This window comes from Xylaria bambusicola (genome assembly GCF_022495145.1).
Source record: "Xylaria bambusicola strain CBS 139988 unplaced genomic scaffold F5B22scaffold_3, whole genome shotgun sequence".
Taxonomy (NCBI): domain Eukaryota; kingdom Fungi; phylum Ascomycota; class Sordariomycetes; order Xylariales; family Xylariaceae; genus Xylaria; species Xylaria bambusicola.
Window position 1 is genome coordinate 822478 of NW_025953556.1, and position 17075 is coordinate 839552.

General features: G+C 50.9%; 6 protein-coding genes and 1 non-coding gene across 7 annotated transcripts; 3 read left to right on the forward strand and 4 right to left on the reverse strand.

The window, feature by feature from the left end:
- The first annotated feature begins 1 nt into the window (after window position 1).
- On the forward strand, window positions 2–2689 carry F5B22DRAFT_261060 (uncharacterized protein). The gene has a single exon (XM_047970097.1). The coding sequence runs from the start codon at window positions 626–628 to the stop codon at window positions 2426–2428; it is 1803 nt and encodes a 600-aa protein (XP_047835296.1). The 5' UTR covers window positions 2–625; the 3' UTR covers window positions 2429–2689.
- On the reverse strand, window positions 2690–5501 carry F5B22DRAFT_261026 (putative RSC complex subunit). Its single transcript, XM_047970094.1, has 3 exons — window positions 5004–5501; window positions 4367–4938; window positions 2690–4318 (listed from the first exon to the last, which is right to left on the reverse strand). The coding sequence occupies exons 1-3, from the start codon at window positions 5119–5121 to the stop codon at window positions 2951–2953; spliced, it is 2058 nt and encodes a 685-aa protein (XP_047835297.1). The 5' UTR covers window positions 5122–5501; the 3' UTR covers window positions 2690–2950.
- Window positions 5502–5962: 461 nt separating this feature from the next.
- F5B22DRAFT_588411 (electron transfer flavoprotein domain-containing protein) lies at window positions 5963–7278 on the forward strand. Its single transcript, XM_047973666.1, has 2 exons — window positions 5963–6397; window positions 6475–7278. The coding sequence occupies exons 1-2, from the start codon at window positions 6092–6094 to the stop codon at window positions 7219–7221; spliced, it is 1053 nt and encodes a 350-aa protein (XP_047835298.1). The 5' UTR covers window positions 5963–6091; the 3' UTR covers window positions 7222–7278.
- On the reverse strand, window positions 7239–9311 carry F5B22DRAFT_588413 (uncharacterized protein). The gene is made up of 3 exons (XM_047973667.1): window positions 8679–9311; window positions 8167–8625; window positions 7239–8108 (listed from the first exon to the last, which is right to left on the reverse strand). Exons 1-3 carry the CDS (start codon window positions 8946–8948, stop codon window positions 7302–7304), a joined length of 1536 nt encoding a protein of 511 aa, XP_047835299.1. The 5' UTR covers window positions 8949–9311; the 3' UTR covers window positions 7239–7301.
- Window positions 9312–9513: 202 nt separating this feature from the next.
- F5B22DRAFT_261122 (uncharacterized protein) lies at window positions 9514–11806 on the forward strand. Its single transcript, XM_047970099.1, has 3 exons — window positions 9514–9852; window positions 9935–10130; window positions 10196–11806. The coding sequence occupies exons 1-3, from the start codon at window positions 9692–9694 to the stop codon at window positions 11702–11704; spliced, it is 1866 nt and encodes a 621-aa protein (XP_047835300.1). The 5' UTR covers window positions 9514–9691; the 3' UTR covers window positions 11705–11806.
- A 210-nt stretch (window positions 11807–12016) lies between these two features.
- F5B22DRAFT_t28 lies at window positions 12017–12131 on the reverse strand. Its single transcript has one exon. It is a non-coding gene; the product is annotated as a tRNA-OTHER (tRNA).
- Window positions 12132–12376: 245 nt separating this feature from the next.
- F5B22DRAFT_261118 (DUF1275 domain protein) lies at window positions 12377–13842 on the reverse strand. The gene is made up of 4 exons (XM_047970098.1): window positions 13445–13842; window positions 13304–13333; window positions 13165–13233; window positions 12377–13046 (listed from the first exon to the last, which is right to left on the reverse strand). Exons 1-4 carry the CDS (start codon window positions 13635–13637, stop codon window positions 12511–12513), a joined length of 828 nt encoding a protein of 275 aa, XP_047835301.1. The 5' UTR covers window positions 13638–13842; the 3' UTR covers window positions 12377–12510.
- Window positions 13843–17075: the final 3233 nt, after the last annotated feature.

Genomic DNA, 17075 nt, shown 5'->3' on the forward strand with positions numbered 1-17075 from the left:
AATATGCTGGTATTTAGCATACAGTATATTTCTGTAATGGGACTTATCTTACAACCAAGGTAATAGCCACTCTCACATAATTTAATCTTGCGAGCCAACCATACAAGCGAGGCTCGTAGATAAATCACTGGACCTTTATACTCTCAGCGTATCTATCTCATCTGCTCAGGAAAATTTGATATCTTAAAGTTAATACCTATTTCCCACCTGTGGAAGCAACCGGGAAAAATTCCATCGATGGAGTACATGTGTACTTGCGACTTTAGCGGGATATCACCCCTGCCAGCCCTAGCCTTGATTAGGTACCTACCATTCTTCTAAATACCCGGGTACCTAAACTTAGGCAAGTTTTCTACGTGAGTTGCCATCTGGAGCTCATCATTGCCCGAACTCTTTACTCGAGCGTCCGACCTTCCTTTGAGCAAGTCCTATAAATGGAACTTGTTGAAGCCATTTGCTCAGGAAAACGATACCGTCTTTGCTGCATGTCCCTGTTGGCTAAACTGAGACATCCAGTGTGAGTGAAGTTCTTCATGCAACTGAGAACTTCACTGACAATATGGTATAAATGCATAAACTTCGTATACATGCATTGCCCCAAAAGACGAAGATATAGGCAGAGGTCATGGACATAGACTCAGACGAGGAGATCATCAGATCGTCTAGACGAGAAAGTCCGCTCGTGAATAAGAAGCGACAGGCGGAAACCTTGATTGCGCGCGGGGCTCTGCCATCGCTCAAGCGCAGAAAAGGTGACTTTAACGCTGCCTACCTCAGCCTGCTCAACCAAGACATCCAAGATGCGGCGTCGGGGCTCATCAAGAATGAAGAAGAACACTACGACTCCGATTCCGAGTCAGCTCCAACACAGATCGGGGCGGTAGTGTGGAGTGGCGCGGAGAAGAACGCCTTCTTCGCAGCCGTGAGCCGGCTTGGGAGGGACGACGTGGCGCGCATAGCCGTACGAATCGGGACCAAGAGCGAACTCGAGGTGCAACAGTACCTGGTCTTTCTCGATGCAGCTAAGCGGCCTCCGCGTGGCAGTGAGGGGAAGGCAGGAGCTCCTCCTCAGCCCGCCTCTCTGCAACCCGTTGGTATCCCTGCCGCGGTGGAGATCGGCGCCGAGTGCGCCGCCTCGCTGGAGGCTGTTGCCGATGCACTGGCCCTGCGCCAGGAGGCACACGAAGAGGAAGTCGAGAGGGAGCGCTGGGGCGCGCGGTGGCTGATCACTAGCCCGCTCGCGACGATTCTAGAAATGACGCTTCGCAGGCATAATGAGCGGCAGGGACGGGATGAACAAGTGCAAGACTCTGAAATAACAATGGCAAATCGAAGGGAATGGGACGACCAACCACGCCTAAAGAAACAATTACGCATAAAGAGAGAACAAGAAGGAGAGGATGATGTGGAGGAGGGGGAGTGGGACAGAAGCTTGGAGGAAATGCCGTTTCTCCAGCTTTTCCATGTTGAGAATTGGCTTCAGCTGTCAGACCGGTTGTTCATGAACTCGACTATTGCTGACGGCAATTGGCGCGCCGTGGCCGAGGAAGACAAGCTACCCGCGATTCAAGCCACGGCGCTCGCAGACTTCCACGCGCTGGCGCTGAGTGTCACCAGACGCTTGATATTTGCGGCCGCGTATGTAGCGGAGTCCCGTACCCGGACGAGGAGCCTTGACGATGCTCGAAGGAACCTGCGCCCGCGGATCCGAGATGAGGATGTGAGAGCGGCGGTGTCATCTCTGGGCATGCGACACAACGCTAAGGAGTTCTGGGCACGTTGCGCGAGGAGACTGCAGTTGAACGTTGTGGATGATGGAATCGAAGAAGATGATGACGACCACGACGAAGATAGGGAAGGCCAGGACAACGATGACGGCGAAGAAGACCTGGACATAGACGAGCAGATGAGCACTGCTGATGCCAGCGATATAAATACAGACGATGCTGGACAAGAGGAGGAAGGAAGCGAAGAAGATGAAGACTACGATATCATGAGCTACGACGCAGTCGAAGCTGCGCTCGGCTTCCAGACAGTTGGCATCGACAGTGGTATAAACAGCTGTCCCGGAAGCCATGAAACTGATGATGTTTTCCCTTCCCCGAGAGACCCATCCAGCTCTTCCTCCTACGAGTCCGACCCTCGTGAAGATGAAGATGAAGATGACGAGGACTACATACAGGAAGTAAAAGAACAAGCAGACGACGACGGGCTAAATTTAGAGTCTATCGACAGAGACGTAGAAGAAGCCATGGCATCCACCGGGTCCCAGCACTATCCCGATAGCATAGCAGCCATGAGATCTCGCATCCGCGCCGAGCACAGACTAGAACGAGACGCCGAGTATCTGGACATCAAGACTAGCGTAGACGCCGAGGCACTACTATGGGCTATACTTCGTGGTGAAACTGACATGAGAAAGAAGTAAGAGACGAGGTCTTAAGTTCTGCGTATGACAGCATGAAAGCTGTGAAGATGAAGGCACGAAGAGGATGAACTATATATCTGTATAGTGACAGGCTCGAAGGGATCGCACTAGGGAAACAACAGTAGTAGTTCATCTGTAGGCACTGTGGATTGAGTCCATGAAAGTCTGCAATACGTAATTTCGTTGTGATAAACTTCAGACATTGTTAAGTTATGTCCTGTTGGTAGCTATCACTTTTATTCGCTAAATCTTCGTCGCTTCGAGCGAGTAACCGATTGTTGTGCACCGGCAATAATGGTGGTACATTTATTGAATGACACTACTTCTGATAAACATGGGAGAAAACAATGTACTGTGCCAAAGGCCCGAGATGAAACGCCGTATTAGAAACATGAGCAGTTTAAATGTATGAATCACAAAGCCAGACCTTGTCCCTTAAAGATATCCCATTGATTCGCCACCTGCACCCGACCGCGCATTCGCCTCTGCCGCATATTGGTAATACAGATGCCTCCAGGCTCCCTAGGCTTCGTAGCTTTTGATAGCTCCATCGCTACTCAGAGGCTGAACAGCACCCGCAGCTGGAGCGGACATGAATGTCAGACTGGTGCCATTCATTTCGGTACTCTTCAAGTCACCTCCAGAGTTCGACCCATTCTGGGCCTCGCGAACCCGTCTCTTGAATGCTAAGCGATCAAGGAATAGCTGCTGCCTGCCCCGCTCAAGCTCACGTCGCTCAGCTTGGAGAATACTCTCCATCTCATCGAAATATTTGAGCTTCAATTCCATCTTCTGGAGGGTAACATTGACTGCGGCGGACAGTAGACGAGTCATTTCTCGTTCTTCATGAGATGCTAGCCCTCCGGCTCTCGCTCCCATAGCTGCTAGCGGTATGGTCGCAAGGGTATTGGTAGTTGTGGTGGTGGTGGTAGTAGTGGTAGTAGTGGTTTCTTGCTGAATATCGATCTCCATTGAATCTCCTTCTTTCTCTTTGCCTTTTCCATTTACCTTTGTCGCATCGCCACCTTCGATCCGTTTACGCAGTCCCTGTTGAAGCTCCTCAACAGATTTCTTTGCGGCCGCTGCAGTTGATTTTGGATCGGCAAGACTAGCGAGGAAGGCAATGACGGACATAACTGGATTATCAGTCTGGCTGAAAGGAAGGAAGCCACCATGGCTTCCCAGCATAGGCATACCTATCGGAGCTCGGACGGGAGCTTCTGACTCAAGGTATTTGTCTTCGATATCTAATTGAAGGAATTGCAAGACGCATTCTTCTCTGGTCCGGGTTCCAACATGTTCGGCAATTTCAGACCAATCGTCATCATATTGCTCAAGCCCTTCAAGAAGTCGGAGAATCTCAGCATCGCTCCATGGAGCATCGCGTTCGAGAACAGTAGAGTAAGCTTTGTTTTCCACTCGAACAAATTGGTTGTTTGTTTGGTTGCTCGGTATGCGCCCCTCCAAATAACATGTCGAGCAGACGTCATGCTTAGTCTTGTCCGCAGCCTTCGCCTCGGGAAGGTGGTAATAAAGACGCGTACAGTCAATGCCGCAAGTTTGACAAAAGACCTTCGCAATGGGGCCCTTCAGACCATCATCGGTACCGTTAGTGGCTGATTCGCCGTTAGGTTTGTTCTCGGTTTTGGTGACTTTTGTGCCTTTCGCATTAGCTTCATAGATGTTGCGGCCGATCTCGAGGTTTCGTTCACCAGCAGCAGTGGCGGCCGCATGAGCTTTTTGGTCCGTGTCAGAATTTTTCTTGCCTTCCAGTAGAATCGGATCTGCTGCAGGCTGCCAAGGCTGAAGTCCACGAGGAGTGTCACAGATGACCTTGAAGTGCCCGGTGAAGGGGGGACCGACTTGGGAAGGACGCTGATCCGCGTCGACCTGTATGTTGTGAGTATATGACTAGAGATGCACGACAGCAGATAGTACCTGGTAGTTGATCAAGCCCCATTGCTCTAGAAAGGCATGCACACGCATTATGGCGCATACATCACCAGCTAGGTTACGTCGGCACGCAGTGACTGTCAAGTATTCCACGGGGTTTAACCGGTAAGTGTTGATCATAAAGTCGCGATAATCCTTATAGACATGGGGTGTCTTGCTTCGATTCCTGCTGTTGAAGAACTCAGGCAAGGCCTTGCGCTCTATGTTATTGATGTCGTTCATGTCGAACCATGTGCTGTAACTTGGGAGTACAATGGCGTGGGTTTGAGATATCAAGTGTTCTCTAGCAGCATTCTCAATGCTTTCTTTCGATTTGGCCTCTTGTGCTGCACCGTCTGCGCCTGGTGCGCCGTCTTCACCATCCTTGGCTGCTTGTTCCTTATCCTTGGACGCAGCGGAAGCATCGCCCATCTCCTCGTCTTCTTTAGCTAGAGTGGATTCAGCAGGTGGTGCTGGAGGCGCATCGAGGGGATTATCTGAGGTACCCGTAGGTGCAGGAGTAGTGCTGTCTTGCTTAATAACAGGGTCGGTTGATGGGCCCTCGGACATCTGAATATCTAATGGGCGCATGAGCATCCAAATTCCACAGGTCGCATTAGCTCAGATGACATCTCATACTCACCATCAGGCTGGCCAGGCGCAGAAGCTGCATCAGCTTGCTGATGTGGTTGCGCTAAATTCGGATTGCTGCCAGGGGAAGCTCCATTGGCTGGAGGGCCGTAGCTGGCCTGCTCTTCCATCTTCGCTGTTGGCGTTGAAGCTTAGATTGGATTCAAGCACGGCGAGAAGGCAGGGGTACCCAAGGCGAAGAGGTATTCCAAAGTTCAGAATTAAGAATACGTGAAGGCGCGGTGTCGCAGCTACCAGAATTCTATCTGCGGCGAGTCATGGAGATGTAGAATAGCTGTAAAGAAAATCGCAACCTTTCTAGGTTATCGTTGATAGATGAATGTTCGGACCAAGAGACGATATAGGCGATGATGAGGCTGGATCGATCGCGTATCTGGTTGGAGAAATAATTTCGGCGCGACTGGAGAAGATGGACAACAGTACTGTAGGTAGGTAGTGACTTCCCTCCACTTACAGGCTACGGTTGGCGTCTGTCTGGTGGGCACGTTAGGTGGGTAAGACGCTAGGGCAGGTGAGCTGGGGGACTTGTTTAGTACCTAAGTTAGGGTAGGTAAGTACCTAAGTAGGTACCTAGGGACAGAATAGGCAAGCGCGTAGGTACCTACCTCATGGAGATGGCTTTGTCAGCCACACGTTGCACCACGAGCTAGAATTTGCAACTGTGGCTTAGATCATAGTACATAGTACATGCTATACTTACTTAATGTACCTATACCTCTTACTAATACTATGTATGCACCGACCAAGAAAAGTAGGTAGCTACCTCCTAACCTAAAGTTAGCTAGCGTATCATCTCAAAATACCCAACTCGCCAACCTACTACCTAGGTAGGTATGTACATAGGTATGTATGTACCGTGTGGTCCTTACTGTATATATACAAAATCCAAACTGTATACTTAGCCTCGGTATCCCGCCAGCCATAGCCGAACGCGGGCCGTCGACAACCGCAGGTATGGTGTTGGTGGTAGATAATCGATTTGCACTGGGTGAAATAAGTAGATGAATCTCGACCTTCGAGATCTGTTATTTTCGGAGGCAAGCACATGATACCCTATACTCCAGCCATTCGCGACACAAGATGTTTCCAGCTGCTAGAAGATTAGCCCTTCGCGGCGTCACCTCCTTACCGCGATCTACCTCTGCCCTGGCCGGCCCATTCAGTCAATCCGCCTTCCAGAGGTTGCTGTCGTCATTGGCCATCCTTGAACAGCGCGAGGGCCAGCTGAACCACGGATCGTTAAGCGCAATCACTGCTGCCAAGAAAATTGGAGGCTCGGTGCACGGCTTCGTGGCCGGCAGCAGCATCAAGTCAGTTGCAGAGGAAGCTGCCAAAGTGGAGGGTGTCGAGAAGATTATTGCCGTGGACAATGCTGCTTACGACAAGGTAGGTACCTACCAACCAACTAGAGGGTGCGGGGAACCAATTTGTATTAGACTTACGCTCATCTGTCTGCTCGTTAGGGCCTCCCAGAGAACTTTGCTTCTTTGGTTGTCGAGAATATCAAGAAGGGAGGCTATACCCACGTCATCGCGGGGCACACAGCATTCGGGAAGAGCCTGATGCCTCGTGTTGCCGCATTGCTCGATTCACAACAGATCTCCGATATCACCGCTATCGAGAGCGAAAACACGTTTGTGCGACCCATATACGCTGGAAACGCCATTGCGACTGTCGAGTCCTCCGATTCCGTTAAAATTATAACTATCCGAGGCACTGCCTTCCCCGCCGCCGAGATACAAGGCGGCTCAGCCGCTGTCGAGGATGGTGTTGACCCCAAGTCAGAAGCTACGTCGGAATGGGTTTCAGAAGATTTGGCCAAATCGGACCGCCCAGATTTAGCAACTGCTGGCAAGGTAGTTTCTGGTGGGCGGGGTCTCAAGTCTAAAGAAGACTTTGACAAAATTATGCAACCGTTTGCTGACTCGATTGGGGCCGCCATTGGTGCCTCGCGTGCTGCTGTCGACAGCGGATATGCAGACAACAGTTTACAAGTCGGCCAAACCGGTAAGGTTGTCGCACCACAGCTATATATGGCTGTGGGCATCTCTGGCGCAATTCAGCATCTTGCTGGCATGAAGGATAGCAAAGTCATTGCGGCCATTAACAAAGACCCCGATGCGCCGATATTCCAGGTAGCTGACGTAGGGTTGGTGGGTGATTTATTTGAAAAGGTACCGGAGCTGACAGAGAAATTAAAGAGCTCATAAGTCAAACATATAATATACTTGTAACACTGGCCCGTCAGGGCCTGATTATATGATGAATTGCTTGGCTTCATTCTTAGTGACTAGCGAGCAGCAGCCAACATGTCGTCTGCGCTCGTGAATTTTTCTCTTTCCTTACCGGTCAGCAGGCCGCGTTCTCTCTCTGCTTTGTCTATCTTCTTCCAGTCATCCCAATGAATGACTCGGCATTTGGCCTTGTCAACCTCGGCACGTAACCCTTCCCAACCATGAGTCTCACTAGAATTGAGGAATGGGTGCCCGGCATACCAGTCAGCAGCAATGGCACCGGCAGTACTGAACGCGTCTTCCATTGTGGATGCGATGACGCCCGTAGGGCCCCTCTTCACCCATCCAGCGCAGTATACCCCAGGTAATTTACTCTTCCCACCAGACATCAGTGAGCCATTTTCATCACCTTGTAAGACGCTACCAAACCCGTCATTCCCAATCACGCCTTTCCTATCATCGAAAGGTATTCCTGCCTCAGTAAAGCCGGGCAGGGCAACCGACTTATAACCAATGGAGCGAAATACTGCCGACGATGGAATTTCTAGCTTTTCACCCAGAGTTTGGACGCTGGAATCTTGCTCGAAAGGTGACGAAAGTGAGGTTCGTTCGAACACTGTACTCTGCACCCTACCGTCTGGTGTGCCGCTGAACGCGGTAGGTGATAGACAAAAATCGAGTGACCATGACTTATTCGAATGCTCTAGCCGACTCGTTGAGCCTTTGACTAGAACCTCCATAAGCCGCCGCCGAGCTCGAGGTAACTTCGACAGTTCATCTGGTAAAAGACTCATGTCGACTGGATGGAACGCAACAGAGTGCAGTTTCATCAGCTCTCGCACCTCTTTGATAGTAAAAGCTGCCTGTAGGAACGATTAAGGATACTAGTCAGAAAAGGAGGATTGACTTAATGAGACACACCTGCATTGGGCCCCTTCGCCCGACTATATGCACTCGCTTGATGCGGCTTTTGGATAGGGTTTCTATAGCAGACTCGGTGATGTCTGACTTCCGCAACACATCTACGTTCTCTAGCAACATCCTCGCAACGTCGAGCGCAACATTGCCCTGACCAATGATAACTGCCTCTTCGCCCTGCGTGAGGTCTGGAGCCAAGTCAGCATATTCAGGCAGGCCGTTGTACCAGCCGACGAACTCCCGCGCCGAGTAGATACCCCGCAGCTCAGACTCGTTGGGAATTCCTAGCTTCTTGTCTTTTGAGGCACCGTATGCGAACACTACGGCGTCGTAGTGGCGCATTATAGATACTAGAGGAATTGTGCATCCTTGGAAATGGTTGCCCTGGTTGCCAATCGCCACATTGCCAATGAAGGTGAAGTTCGGCGAGCTGGCGACCTCGTCAAACTTGTCTTGGCAGTTCTAGGGGTAGCAGCTTAGTGTAAGTTGATGCGAATGTACAAAACGTATCATACCTTCACTTCGGGATGGTCAGGGGCGACACCAAAGCGGACCAGCCCAAAAGGCACGGGTAACGCTTCGAACATGTCTACCTTGGCCTGTGGGATCTTGGACATGACTCTGTACGCTGTATAGAACCCGGCCGGGCCGGAGCCAACCACAGCCATTCGAAATGGCTGGTCATTGCGGCCCGTGGTATACAAGCGACGAGATGGGGTGATGCTGCTGGCTCGGCGCAAGCAGGTGCTACAAAGCCATGGTTTGGGTTTCGCAAGGGATGCCATAGCGTTTAGAATGAAACGAGATGGAAATCAGAAACTCAATGCCGGATTTCAGCTAATCCCAGAATCTTGACTCATCCATCCAACTGCTCGGTACTTGCTTAAGCATTGACTTAGATGAGCTTGTTTGCTGGGGCTCTACAAATGTACTTGCTTAAGAATGCATACTTAGGTAGTGCATAGTATGAATACAAGTGTGTCACAGCCCCCGCACTGTATTGGTATCACCACTGCTTCACTGCTCTGCATTTTTGGAAATCAGTCTCAAACGCCATAAACTAAGTATGCAACATTTTCACGGAGGTAGAGCAAGGTTCGGCGACACCACCCTAGGCAAAGCAGCACTTCTCCATTCTCGAGCCGACATTTCCGATGGGGCTCAAGAAGTGACAAGGTGCTGGATTTGGAGTCTTATAATTAGCACGGTACCTGCATACACCTACTAGGTACCTAGATTAGATACGTACCCATGTAGCACAGCGTTGCCATGGAGATTGAGCTCAGCCCGATTCGGCAACATGTCTACATCGTCCGCGTGGACTGATGTGCGCCACTGCTGCGAACGCTGCCGTCATCATTGAAAGACCTTTTCCCCCAACTTGAATTAAATATATACCTACTGGCGTGTAAGGCGCAAGTCAAACAGCCCATTCCATCACCCTACCCCTCCCTCTTCTCCTCCCCGTATCTTGCGCCTGTATCTTGCGAGAAGCATCCACCCTCGCTGGAACAGGTCGTTCGCAACCATGGGGGCTCAGCAACCTTACATGTACGACTCGGGTCGCCGAGATTCGCGTTTGCCAGAGAAAGAGTTTGACCCAAAGGCTGTCACGAGGGCGAGCTGGCAAGAAAAGCCTAAAAAGGCCAAGAAGGAAGGGCCCCTCGTGTCGTTTGGCCGACATCCTGAGTATGTTTTTGTTGTTTTCACCATCTTCACTTAGTTGTAGTACGGTCTCGATGACCTGTAGCTGATGTCTTATTTGATGCAGTGCGCATGCGGTTCCTACTGGTCGTACTTACAATTTCCAGCCTATGAGTGATACTGCAAAGTGGTGGATAAGATGGACGAGATACTTTCAACTATTTCTACGTGCCTTGGAACTAATCGCCGGCGCTGGACTCCTCACGCTCATGATTCTCATTACAGACGTTATGCCTCTGGTGGCTTGGATCTTGCGCATTGCGGTATGCTCTTATTTCTATCTTGCCCATTACATATCTTCGTAAACTGGGTCTAACTTCGACTATAGCCTGGTGTTATCGTTCTTTGTTGCGCATATGCCATCCTGCATCTGGCTAAACCAGCACGAGCGCGGCCACCCGCCTCCTCGGCCGCGTACCAGGTGTTCGCTGCTACCACCGACTTAGCTATCTCGGCTTTCTATGCCTTTGGCGCAATTACGGTGCCGAAGGAGAGCGGTAGCTGGGACACTCTCCTAGCAGATAAAGACCTTCTGCCAATCTTCATCAAGTCTGAGAACTACACTCTTCTTGCTGGTATCGGTCTCCATGCGGTGTCACTTGGCATATCCATTTACTTGGCCGTCATGTTCAGACGTATTGCCAATATGCCGCCTGATATGAATCCTCTAGAGAGTAATCTTACATCTCGCACAAAACACAAGCGCAATAAGTCGTCAGTGGCAAGTAGCTATACTTCTATGTCGGAGAGTAGTAAGCGCCTGTCAACGCCTCTTGAAGACCATCGCCGCTCTGGAGCACCCTACGAGGACTTATCTCGGCCGCCAAGTATCCCTTTCATGAACACGCGTACCGGGTCACGGGACTCATTCAGTTCTTCGAAACGTGACTCTCGCGTCGACCTACCCAGCCGGCAATATCAAATAACACCAGGCAATTCCCCGCGCAACTCACCTCGCAACAGCACCATCTCCGTCGCTGACCAAAGGCGCCAGTCAAATACTCGATTGGCACAACGTGGCAACTACATGGAGATCCCATTACACGAGACAGGCACCCCATCTTCTTCGCGGCCTGGCAGCTCCATGAACTCGCAGCCGATCAACGCCTCGCCAACGCGGGTGGCAAGGTTCACAGAAGCATGGTATGCTTCAGAATCACTCGTCAATCGCACACAGCAGCGCCAGCGCGCCATGAACGCAGGGGAGCGGACAGCAGCGGAGAGGTCCAAGGCATACGAGGCCCTAAACCAACGATACACAGGAGACAACGAATCAGATTCGGAACAGGAAAATGTGATGGGTCCCGAATACATCTCAGATTCCGAGGACGACGATGGCCCGATCAATATCACCGGCAACATGCATCCTAACCCGCTGCGGTTGAATCCCCATCGAAAGGGACCTATCGAGCTGCACGATTCGCCCACCGCGCAACCCGTGCTTACAGAAATGAGCTCCAACAGACGCAGCGTAAGCGGTAGCCAGGACATCGTAGACGCGCAATCAGGCCCAGTCCCAGCGCGCCGACCGACGATCTGGAACCGTATCAGGGGCAACAGAAACTCGTCGATCCAAGCCGACAACCAGTTCTACTCAAAACCGTACGGCGAACTGAAGAGCGCCACACCGCCTATCCCGTACGGTGGAGATACATATAATGGAGATAACAACAGGCCCATAGGTGTAGAAGGGCGCCAAATTTCCTCTGGAAACGACTATGATTTGAGTAGTGCTTCGAATCTGGGATATCGCCGTAAAGTCAGTGGGATAGCGGCTGAAGAGGGCAGAGCAGGTCCGACTTCGAGGTACTCGCGATACAGCGCGTTGAACGAATAAACTGAGCGCGGCCGTAAGAGAAGTGGATTGGAGGAGTGTGTGCGATATCAGTGTGTTCTTTTGCATTTTACGATTCCCAATAGGCTGGTTTTCATGTTTTGGCGTTTTGTGTGTATATTGGTGCATTCGATGATATTGGACTTGGACATGGGTTTGGATAGGTGGGTGAATATGTTGAAAGATAGGGTGCGCGCGCAGCATGCATGCATATTACACGTTCAGCAGCACAGAGGCACCGTCGTCTATTAACGAGGGCGAGTAAGTTTGAGTTTAACAGTACAGACAGAGAGAGTCTGAAAGGAAAAAAGGACTTCCCGACGCTAGGAATCGAACCCAGGCTTCCCACCCCCGAAGGCACGGTTTCGCGCCGCTTAACAGCGGACTACGTCGTGTGTCAAAGGGCGTGCTACCACTACACCACGTCAGGCTTCACCAGCAAGCAACATTGCCAGCGATTATGTTTGCAGTGGCATCCAGAGGCATATCGGACGTTACGTATTTATTCCCACGGACGATGGGAGAAGGAGGAAATGGGCTAATTACGCTTGCTAGAAGCCTCTAAATCCAAATAAAGTAGTAGTAGTAGTCTATAAGTATATATAAGTGGTTGAATTCGTCATGGTCACATTCTCCCGGACCCCAATCAAACCATCCGTCTATCTGATGCGTCTAATGCCTTTCTTTCCCCTTCCATGCTTGCTTCCACCACTCTATGTATATATATATTATACCTCTTTCGCGACAGCGCAATAGCTGAGAATCAATATGCACTAGTCAGCCAGTGACAAACAGCCTCTCTTCTGCTACTACGCCTTCTTCTCCTTGCTATAGAAGACCCAGAAGATGGTGATGGAGAGCTTCAAGGCGGCGACAAGCCACAAGCTGTTCTGCACGAGGCCGGTAACCTTGGAGATGAAGCCACCAGCGATGGCGCCGACGAGGGTGAGCGTGAAGGCGACGGCGCGCTTGTTGCGCTTGGGGTTCTGCGCGAAGGGCGCGAAGATGTTAGGGTCGCTGACAAGGTCACACAGCAGCGTCGTGATGACGACGGTGGGCACCTCGGCGACGCCTAGGCCACGACTGTTCACGATCTGGCCGGCCGCCTGGAATGAGAGCAACGCGATGGGCGCCAGCTCCGCGAAGTCGACGTCGTTGGGGTCCCGCCTCGACGGGTACCGCCCATCGATCAACCCGCCCTGGATGATGCCGGCGGCGAGCGCCACGAAGACGGTCTGGATCAAGAACGATAGGACCACCGTGCGCCGCTGCCGGCCGCGCCCTATCAGGGCATGGAACCGCGAGAACGAGACGCAGCCTATAATGAAGGAGCCGATAGATGTCACTAGATTTCACGGCGTTAGGATTTCGCTCGTTTCATAAACTCATCGTTGCTCTCTTTCTTTTTGTCTCATCGCTTGCTTTCTACTATACTCCTCTAGAGCGGAATGAGGTTTGCTTACAAGAGCGAGCCCAACCATAAGGCCTATTGTTCTGCCCCGATGTACCCAGGGCTACGAAAACAGTATTTCCTAGCGTGTACGTTAGTTGTCATTTCTTTAATCAATTTCCAGATACTGCTGTGGTAGATAGGCCACTTACCAGTTTGCATAGATACGAAAGTGCCGTACGCTGGAGAAGAAGGGTTGTTAGTCAGCCTCGCCTTACATTTGATCCCTGAAATTACCTTCGCCCCTATTTATGGCCTCTGTCTCCAAAAATCGGGATTTCCGGTTCACTCACCATTATAAAGAGTGCCATCAGTGAGACCAGTGGCAAAACAGCAGACGAGAAGAGGAGCCCAGACGAACCGTGGGTCGAGATCTTCCGAAAATCTGCTGAGGAAACTGCGCTTAGGTTCAAGTTCGTTCAGCTGGTCAGTTGAGCTGCTGTCGTTGCCCGACATGGGCTTTGCGCCTTTTTCCTCGTCCAGCATTGTGTCGCGCTGTATCGAGCCGGGTTGTGTAATAAAAACAAAAAGAGGAAGAAATTGAGAGGCGATAAATGAATAATGCGTGTGCGATATACGTGATAATTAGTGACGATTGGAAGATATCTACAGTACGGCTGACGGGAAATATTACTGGACAGCGAACCCTGTTTGGTTTTTGGAGTCCTTTTTTTCTGTCCCTTTTTTTTTTTTTTTTAGTTCAGAAAGCCAGATGGATGCGCCCAGCCGGAATGAAATAAGGCGGCTGATGGGAAAGTTGCGTGATCGACGCCAGGAAGAGGCTAGCTAAGAAGCCAAGGCCACCCGAGGACAAGCGTCAAGGATTAACTTACTATTCTGTACTTGGAAGTAAGTGAAGTTACTATAACTCACGAACAACGATATAATCTAATAGTGTCACCTCGGAGGATAGGCGAATGTGACAAATTGTCCCACATGCAAGCAAGCTGTAGGCCTGTACGTTATGTGTATGTATGTCGGTTGTTGCTTGGGCATGTGCGTCCAAATGCCGCACCGTGAGGACGAACACAAACAGCTTGATGCGCTCGCTGCACGTCCCGCACGGTATATCACAAACAGCTGAACCTTGCCAGACTCACGACATATCCGAATCCTGGGCATGCACGTATTAGCGGTATTAGCCGATGTTTCTGCCCTAGTCGCGGCCTCGAGGTCCCGCACCGGCGCCCCCAGCGAACATACGGGCCGTTATGTAGGGTGAGACGAGATGAGAAAAGAGGGCCTTCCCAAGCCCTTGTCCACTGCCCGAGAGCGGATCGGACCTGTTGAACCTGTTCTGTAAGTGCTCTGGGGAGGCAGCGGTGGCTCAGCTTGGGCAGCGATCATGAGCGGGATATCCACCAGTTCTGAGATTAGGTCGAGTTCCAAGATTGTGCTAGGCCTTGTCACGAACTACTTGTCATGCTACTGTTTGACAAGAGAGGATCCCTCCTGTCTGTCCTAGGCCATCGCCACTCCTTCGCACCCTCCTCGCAGCAAGCTCCGTGCGCTCCGGTTGAAGTCACTTCACGTCAGATCCCTTATCACGAATGCCGTGCCTTACACTGCACTACACCCTAGCGGCCCGCTAGCCCGACCCCCGATCCGGCGCGCCGAGACCACGCCGAGATCTTTAGGACTCTGGTTATTCGCGCTTGGCTGCAGCAATGCTTCTGATGATTATCTCAAGGCGGGACAACTTCGGCGGCCCTGCTTGATAAAGCTGGCTTGGCCCTGTGCGACACCTTCGTTGCGTCCACCGGGGAGAATGCACAGAACGGCAGGCGCCCGAGGTCATCGTGACGATGATCACCGCATGCCCAGCTTACTGTCTAGGAACAAGGGTATATTCCCAAAACATATCGGAGCGCACAATGGGGAACCATGTTCTGCCGGCTGCTCAGCGGGTTGGCCTACGGTTATATCCTAGTAACCTAAGCAAACTCGATACAACCAACCAGACAATATTACAACGAGACCGCTGGGAACTGTAACCACACACGCTAAGCGAGGGGAGCAGTGTCGCCAGCTCTGCTGAGATGTCGATCCGTAAGGATACCAGACTAGTATACGCACGTAATTATGTCATCGGGACACTAGCGATTGTCTCCATTATTTGGTTGATGGGTTAACTATATTTACTCGCATCAGCTCATCGATTGTCAGGCGATATTGTTGCTGTTTTACCCATTGGCAGGGGAGAAACAGCATGTGATCAGACCTATGTGCTCTGTCTCATCTGAGGCGAAGGAGGGGGGGGAGAGATTATAGTATGTACATCGATGAACCATATCTGTACTACCAGCCGGTATGGTAAGAGGTGCGGTCTTTTGTTTATCACCGCATCTTACTCCCTGATACAGCTCCCAGCCCTCGATGCCAGCCACTTGATCCTAAAAGAGAAACCATGGCTAGATACAACCCGGCAATTATGTTGTATGCCCAGCTTGCCAAGCTAGACAATGTCGGGTCACTCCCGCTGATGACAAGGTTCACGATGGAATGCACCTAATACGAGTATTTCACTATGTGCATCAATTACAAAGAACCAAGGATAGACGAGAAGGTTGTCTCTATCCAAGCCTCTTGGCTAGTCTTGGGTGTTTGCGTGTCAGTTATGACAGCGGATATGATATGCACAGCTCGCTCAGCCAAGACGCTAAGGGATGTATGTACGTTTAAGGGCAGCGGGTTGTGAAACAAGTTTGATGTTAGCAAAAATCTTTTGGACGGCCTGGAGGAAAGGTCCCGCGCAATCTTGGACGGTTCATGCGACCTCTCACCTCGCCTTCGCAAATTTCGTGCAAACGATTCGTTCGTGTCAAGTGGCAGAAGGCTGCTGACAGGCGAAGGATCAGTCTGACTCCATGAACTACCATGAGACCCTGGGGCGCTCCATTCGGGGATAACCTCAGCCTTACCCAGGCAACTAGAAGAAAAAGCTTAGTAACAAGATGCGAACTAGGCTGGCATTTATAAAGAATCTCATAAGAAGGTCCTATTGTAACAAGTCACTAGAGTCTAACGAGCCGCGTCAGAAGGCCCGTACTAAGAAAGCCAGCGTGTTATCGCTTGCCTTTCTTCACATGCCTGCATGCCGGTCAGTTAGGTCGTATAGGCAGCCGCTTCATGAGATTGAAAGTCCCCGCAGACTTAATTCTAATGGACCTACAGCTACTCCGGCTTGGCTGTGATGGCACCTTGCGGTCAATTTGCGGATTTTTGGTCCGGAACTAAGGATCAAGAATGAGTTTGTCCGAAAGGGCCAAGAAACGACAAGCAGGGTTGCCTACACAATGCCAAATCATGATGCGTGCGACAAGCTTACAAGATATGCGCATATGGTCACGCGGTTTCGGCTGGAAAGATAAGGTACAAATGATCTCATCAGAAATCATCTCGCGAGATCTGATGGCGGCGCTGTGGTGGCGATATCGATGGTTGGGAAGCTGGACCTAGAACAATCGATTTATGTGAAAGCCTATGTCGAGCGTCTATCAAGCTTCAGTCTTGCAGTACAACATGGTGCTCAGCCACCCCCGGATAGATCCGCTGCGATGCGACTTGGCCACAAACTCATCCATATATCCTACTTTAATGGTAGCATCCAGGGTAGTATCCAAGCTTACCCGGGGTGTCCATGTGCGTTGGTATGCGTTCACTAGCCTGGGTTCTGGTCATTCCTTGCAAACAACGTCTGGTCAGTCTACTAACTAATTTATAAGTAGTTTTTACGATTCATAGATGAATCGCCTCAAACAAACTGCCAGTGTAGAACTTACGGAAACATGTCCAAGAAGAAAGAAAACAAATATCACGGTGGGGCTCACATACTTACTGTTTCTATCAATAGTTTACATGATAGCCTGGGGGCGAATGGACGAGAAAAACAGCCTACGATATGTCAACTGGGCTTACGCTTCA

Bases quoted from the DNA above. Each gene is read 5' to 3' on its own strand.
- F5B22DRAFT_261060 (XM_047970097.1), top strand. From the start codon at position 626: ATGGACATAGACTCAGACGAGGAGATCATCAGATCGTCTAGACGAGAA.
- F5B22DRAFT_261026 (XM_047970094.1), bottom strand. From the start codon at position 5,121: ATGGAAGAGCAGGCCAGCTACGGCCCTCCAGCCAATGGAGCTTCCCCT. The intron at 4,939-5,003 runs GTGAGTATGAGA...TGCGCCCATTAG, and splicing joins TGCGCCTGGCCAGCCTGATG to ATATTCAGATGTCCGAGGGC. The intron at 4,319-4,366 runs GTACTATCTGCT...CACAACATACAG, and splicing joins GGGGCTTGATCAACTACCAG to GTCGACGCGGATCAGCGTCC.
- F5B22DRAFT_588411 (XM_047973666.1), top strand. From the start codon at position 6,092: ATGTTTCCAGCTGCTAGAAGATTAGCCCTTCGCGGCGTCACCTCCTTA. The intron at 6,398-6,474 runs GTAGGTACCTAC...TCTGCTCGTTAG, and splicing joins ACAATGCTGCTTACGACAAG to GGCCTCCCAGAGAACTTTGC.
- F5B22DRAFT_588413 (XM_047973667.1), bottom strand. From the start codon at position 8,948: ATGGCATCCCTTGCGAAACCCAAACCATGGCTTTGTAGCACCTGCTTG. The intron at 8,626-8,678 runs GTATGATACGTT...TGCTACCCCTAG, and splicing joins CTGACCATCCCGAAGTGAAG to AACTGCCAAGACAAGTTTGA. The intron at 8,109-8,166 runs GTGTGTCTCATT...TCGTTCCTACAG, and splicing joins GGCGAAGGGGCCCAATGCAG to GCAGCTTTTACTATCAAAGA.
- F5B22DRAFT_261122 (XM_047970099.1), top strand. From the start codon at position 9,692: ATGGGGGCTCAGCAACCTTACATGTACGACTCGGGTCGCCGAGATTCG. The intron at 9,853-9,934 runs GTATGTTTTTGT...TATTTGATGCAG, and splicing joins TCGTTTGGCCGACATCCTGA to TGCGCATGCGGTTCCTACTG. The intron at 10,131-10,195 runs GTATGCTCTTAT...CTTCGACTATAG, and splicing joins CTTGGATCTTGCGCATTGCG to CCTGGTGTTATCGTTCTTTG.
- F5B22DRAFT_261118 (XM_047970098.1), bottom strand. From the start codon at position 13,637: ATGCTGGACGAGGAAAAAGGCGCAAAGCCCATGTCGGGCAACGACAGC. The intron at 13,334-13,444 runs GTGAGTGAACCG...CTTCTTCTCCAG, and splicing joins TGATGGCACTCTTTATAATG to CGTACGGCACTTTCGTATCT. The intron at 13,047-13,164 runs GTAAGCAAACCT...CGTGAAATCTAG, and splicing joins TTATGGTTGGGCTCGCTCTT to TGACATCTATCGGCTCCTTC.